This window comes from Sesamum indicum, linkage group LG8 (genome assembly GCF_000512975.1).
Source record: "Sesamum indicum cultivar Zhongzhi No. 13 linkage group LG8, S_indicum_v1.0, whole genome shotgun sequence".
NCBI classification, from domain to species: domain Eukaryota; kingdom Viridiplantae; phylum Streptophyta; class Magnoliopsida; order Lamiales; family Pedaliaceae; genus Sesamum; species Sesamum indicum.
The window spans coordinates 3,541,590-3,547,893 of record NC_026152.1 but is presented as its reverse complement, the minus strand read 5'-3'; the positions used below and the strand labels follow the sequence as shown (position 1 = coordinate 3,547,893).

Sequence of the window (6,304 nt, the reverse complement as noted above, 5' to 3'; positions counted from 1 at the left end):
ATATTTTGATCTTATTTATAGAAATAAATATTAATAACCATTATATAATCATAATTAATTAATATTCGCCAACTTTTAGGTTTTAATTATAACAATTAGTCATATGAAAGGTAATATTTGTTCTTATGATTGTGGTGAGTCCAGCAAAAGCAAATTTAGGGCAAAAAAGAAAGAAGAGTTGGTATTGAAAGGTATGGCAGAGCATGATGCATGATCCGCTGTGCCTGGAGCATATAAATCAAGCATGGACCACAAAATTAATGCATTTTCCTCTATACTTTTATTTTATTGCATTTGATTGGCCACCTGAGCAAAATTAATATATGAACCCCAGAACAAAAAAATTAAGAGAAAATAATGGAAAATCACAAAGAAAGCATATATTTTTTTAATAGCTTTATTTAAATTAGTCGTATTTAACGTATATATACACACATTAGATGTATAGAAATTTTTCCTAAATAATATATCATTGTAGACATATAGTGTGTATATATTAAATAAAAATTTTGGTACATTAACTTTGACTCTTATGGTCCATCTAGATATAGAGATCTAAAATTTTTGTATCAAGGGAAAAAAAAAAAAAAAGGCGGGGTATGCAAAACCAAGCACCGTCGTAACTTTAAAGGAAAAAAAAATGTTGTAATTACATTTTTCTTTCCTAAAATTTGATATAATTATATGTAAATTTTCAGTGGTTTAGGAAATTACATATAGCATCCCTGAAGTTTGCTTCCATCTAACAAATTAGTCCCTCCGTTAGTGAAAAAATTACTAAATTTGCTGATATTAACAGAAAAATTGAATGAAAATTGATATATATTATCGATTGACTTATTACTGACTTATTGTAGGTCAAATAATTTTTTTCGAACTAAACTACCCTTAGACGGTGAACATATACCTCCTTATATGTATTAATACGTGAAGACATATGAGGGTAATTTGATTATAAAAAAATTTACTTGACCCATAATAAGTCAGTAATAAGTCAATCAGGTAAATATACATTTTTTTTTCAACTTTTTTTTTATTTAATATCAGCAAATTCAGTGAATTTTGACTAACAAAGGTTCTGATTTGTTAGATGGAGGTAAATGTCAATGGTGCTAGATGTAATTTCTTAAACGCCAAGGAGTCTACGTGTATTACATCAAATCCCGGGGGATGAAAGTGTAATTGTCCCTAATTATATATATTTCATAATATGAATATATAAATTATAAAATAAATGCTTTTATAGCAGCCATACTTGCAATTATTTTCCAATGAAAAAAGAATAATTTTTTCAATTGATGTGACTTGCAATTCAATTGATTCTCCATTACGAGAGATATCGTCCGTTTCTAACTTCGTGCGAGAGTCATGATTTTGTTCTGTAAAGATGTCTCGTTAAGGAGGAACGGCCTTATATAAGACTTGTCAGCCACTCAAACCATTCATTTGCAACCAATGTAGAATGCTTGTCTAAATTATTAACTCCCAAACCAGAGATTAATTGAGAAGGGGCACATGGCCTCATTCCTACATAGGCAACTGAATGATGCAATTTTGAATTCAATCGGTATCCCACTGCACGAGATATTGTTCCCTATAATTTCATATGAGGCTCATAATTTTATTTGAAAAAAAAAAACCCTTTATAAGGGAGAAAGTCTTAATCTAGCCAATCTTGTAAATCGAATTCATTACATAGGGAGGAATTTTTTCTAACAAAATGCCTCCCTGGAGAGAAATGATGTTAGAATTTCTCAATAAATCACTCAAACTACTCATTTGCATTCGATGTTGAATACGTACACACATGATTAGTAAAGATTCAAGATTCATATATAATGATATAGTGTGTATGTATAGCCTGGCATCAAATTATTGATGATGATTTAATTACAATACACGTTTCATATATTTATTGGATCTATGTATCACTACATAATCGCATTTTTTGTGATGGAATTAATTGATATGTGGACCACTAGTCCTATATATTATTGGCTCTATTATCTATTTGTAGGAATTAAAGAAAACATTACATTATTATTCCTCTTGAAGATCTTTTTTCTTGGATTTTTATTTGTCGTGATCAGATAAAGTAAATCCATCAAGGTACTGATAATTACTCAAATATAAGCAACCATTCCCAAAACTATATATGGGTTTTTGTTTTGAATTTGAATCTCATTACACGTAGGTATTATTAATCTATAATGATTAATTTTTAATCATAAATGTCAATCAACATATTAATTATTAAATTTTATGATAATTTATAATTAACTAACCATTTTTAATTATTACTAAAATAAACAACCAAATATATATATATATATAATTGAGGGTGGTGCATGGCAATATATACAAATTATATATCCAGTACTGCTCCTTTTCCAAAATGTGAGAAAGACTAATTGAGGTCTAATTAATTAATGTCGTCCCCACCACACCCCCATAATTTCTCATTAATTTGGCCCACATGCACCCATTTCTCAACATACCACCATTTCAATCAATTCACAATTAATCACAATGTGTGTGTGTATACTGTATATATATATATAGTCTGCGACTGTGTGTGTAATAGTGTGTGTGTGTGTGTTTGGAGGAATTGAACTGGAAATAGACAGGTAGATGATGAGATGAGTGTGCAACCACCACGTCCTGGATTTCTCACATCATTAATTAATGCAAATCTATATTTAGTACATTATACTTTAGCTTAATTAATTAATGCTGTTTAACTGGCAGCTGGACCATTTCATTTTTGGACTCTTCTATGATTCTTTCTTTTTTCTTTTTTCTGATTGGTAGATGACACTATATATTTCTTTTCGATATTTTATTTGATACGGAATTTGAATAATGTAATGAATATTTCAAATCTTTTAGTAATTATTTCTAATTTTACTGAATTTAAAATTTAATGAAGATTTCAATCATTTTGAAATATCTATCAAAAAATATATTCTCAAATTCAATTCTTGATGCATGAACAAAAACAAAATTGATGTACTCCACTTATATCAACAAAAGATAATCATGGTATCATCTCACTAGAAGGGATGGAATTGTGGAAAATCCATAAACGAGCCGTCGCCCATCCCCAAGCATTAAGACCAACGTTTGAGTATTTATTTTTAGAATTAATCTAAAATTTTTAAACAACAAGTTCTATACATTTTTAAGGTTTTGGAAGTTTTTGTTATTCTTGTGTAACTTTTGAATTAATGGTAAAGTCTTTACAGATACAGTATGCTGATCAAAAGAACAGACACACACTTCAGACAATATGTCTCTATTTGCTTCTACACTCTCTCCCTCACTGATTCCCAAATTGGGACTATAGATGACTGAGCTATTGATCGAGAAGGATTCTAACGTAGTGCAATAATATAGTCTTGAACCATCTTATTTTTGGACCAAGTGACTAAAATTCAGTGCATTGGATAACAAAGCGTCTAATTTTTTCAAGATGAGTAGATTAATCTACCATTCAATTGTACATGAGTTGTTACTATACTTTGTAAACTATTTTCAAGGAAAACTATAATTTCAAAATATTAAATCTTTTATATCCAGACGTCCGTTTTTCAAAATACTGCCTGACAGATTCTTGTTTCCAATTAACATTTATGAAATAGGGAATACTCCCTTATCATTTTTTTGTAGTGTACAAGCATAGTGTATATGTAACATGAGTTAAACAAATCACAATAACGTTTGTGGAAAAGGAAGAAAAGAAAAGAACAGTATATATACATATATTCTCTTGAAAATTAGCAATTTCGATTCCATGGATCGAAAATAGATACATTATGATCATGAATGGAGTTATTAATTAGAGATGGGATGATTCCTTACAATTACAGGCAGCCGTAGGACGCATACAAAAACTTAATAACATTGGCCCCTCCAGCATAAAGGCGAAGTTCAATTTCATTAACTGCAGACAGAGAAATAAAAGAAAATCAGGGCAACAAATTATTGTTTGCAGACCCGAAATTAGGGTTTTTGTAATCTGCAGCGCAGAGGGCCGCAAAGCACATTGAATGCCACGCGGGTTTTGGTGAGGTGGGGGGTGGGGGGCATAGGGACACAGCTGACTTTAGAGAGAATCCATGGTGGAAGTAAATGCCTTTGCTGTCAACTTTTGACTCTTGTCCTTTGTTTTTTTTTGGTTTTGGTTTCCAGGGTCAGCGTCATCGTTTGGAGAAAACACTGTTGTCTGTGTCTCCTTTCTATATATCCTGATTAAACAACCTTAGACCCCATTACACCACTGTCCCTCCTGTTTCAAAGAAAGAAATCAAGAGAGAGAGAGAGAGAGAGGAAATGGGGAGGCCACCATGCTGTGATAAAGTTGGAGTTAAGAAAGGGCCATGGACTCCTGAAGAAGATATAGTGTTAGTTTCATATGTTCAAGAACATGGTCCTGGAAATTGGAGGGCTGTTCCAGCAACTACAGGTAATTAATCAAATTAAACCCCATAATTTCTTCTTCGATCCCCGTCAGTTGCTGAAAAATGGAAGTGAAAATGATTTCCACTTTCCAGGGCTGAAGAGATGCAGTAAAAGTTGCAGGCTAAGGTGGACTAACTATCTCCGGCCTGGAATCAAGAGGGGAACCTTCACTGACCATGAAGAAAAGATGATTATTCAGCTTCAAGCTCTTCTTGGCAACAAGTACCAAATCAATTTTTCCCATGATTTATTTCTGCAATACTTACACAAGTTTACTACTGTCGACAGCTCATGTTGTAATTAATTAAAAATGGGTGTGGTCAAATTGTCGTCTTTGTTTGCAGATGGGCTGCTATAGCTTCTTATCTCCCTGAAAGAACAGACAACGACATTAAAAACTACTGGAATACCCATTTGAAGAAGAAGCTCAAAAAGCTCCAAAACGGGTCGGAATATGGATTCTCATCTAATAATTCAATTTCCAGGGGGCAGTGGGAGAGAAGGGTTCAGGCTGATATCAAGACAGCCAAACAAGCCCTCCACGACGCATTATCTGTTGACAACACCACAACCCATTTGATCCCTTCAAATGCCTGCAGCTTAGCCTACAGGAATCCCTGTCAGGCTTCTTCCTACGCTTCCAGCACCGACAACATAGCCAGATTGCTCAAACAATGGGGGAAAACTACAACACCAAAATCTGAACATCAATCCAAGTCTTGTTCAAGTACTCAGAATTCATCCAACAATACCACTCTGGATTCGGCTAATTGTACTGATCAGACCCAAAGTGGGGGGGTTTATGATGTGTCTCATCAAGGGTTCGAATCATTGTTTGAATCTTCAAGTTCTGATGATTTGTCAAGATCATCAGCTTCTCCCTGCAGCCTCGACATTCTCGTGGAATCCAAACCCGACCCGGCTGATCATCAACTATCAGTTCTTGAGAATTGGCTTCTCGGAGATCAACTAGGGAAGGATTATTTAACTGACTTCTCATTTGATGATGAAAATCCAAGTTTATTTTAGAAGGCAAGATTTTATCTTAATTTTTCTTTCTTAGGCCCTCATGACATTAAGGATTTTTTTCTTAACTTTTTTGTCTAAGTGAGGCCTGGAAATTAAGATTAATATCCAACGTTAATCATCTCCAAATTCAGTGTGGTTAACAGTAGTATAACATATAGTTATTAATTTGTCCCAGTAATTATAAGTGTTCTAAGTGAAAATAAAATTTTCTCTGTATGGTTCTGTCTGATAATTCTGTATTTATTGTTTGATGAATGGATTATTCTTTTTAGCATATGGAATAGCTATTATAACCTATTACGCAATATATGGTCCGTTCTGGATGAGTTTTGCGCTTTTTTTGTGAAGATGTGCCATCGAATTGCTCGAGTGAGAAAATTTTGGACTTTATAAGTTATTCAAACTCTTTGTTTGTAAATAAATAAAAAAAATTAAAATTTATAAATTATTCAAAATTTCAAATTCTTTATTTGCAATCTATTTAAATATGTGACTATGTCAAATTGCAATTAAGTCCCCTTTTAATTAATTTTATTGGCTGCAGCCACATATATTATTGTGCCATAATTGTGGCAAATTCAGTCGGCAAATACTAGCTAGGCGGTATTAAATGCTGGTTGTGAAGAGGTAGTCATCCGAACTTCATTTTAATTTTTATTTTATCCTAATAATAAATTTTACAGTTTAATAATGATCTTTTATTTATTAAAAGTTGTTCTTAATTAGCAAAATTTAGTAATAAAAATATGTAATAAAATTGTCACCAAATATAATTAATAACGAATACATATACCACGACGACGACGACAATCTA

At 32.4% G+C, this 6,304-nt stretch overlaps 1 protein-coding gene across 1 annotated transcript; it reads left to right on the top strand.

Annotated features, from left to right (window-relative positions):
* On the top strand, nt 4,173-5,722 carry LOC105167656 (myb-related protein 306-like). Its single transcript, XM_011087454.2, has 3 exons — nt 4,173-4,465; nt 4,554-4,683; nt 4,806-5,722. The coding sequence occupies exons 1-3, from the start codon at nt 4,333-4,335 to the stop codon at nt 5,488-5,490; spliced, it is 948 nt and encodes a 315-aa protein (XP_011085756.1). The 5' UTR covers nt 4,173-4,332; the 3' UTR covers nt 5,491-5,722.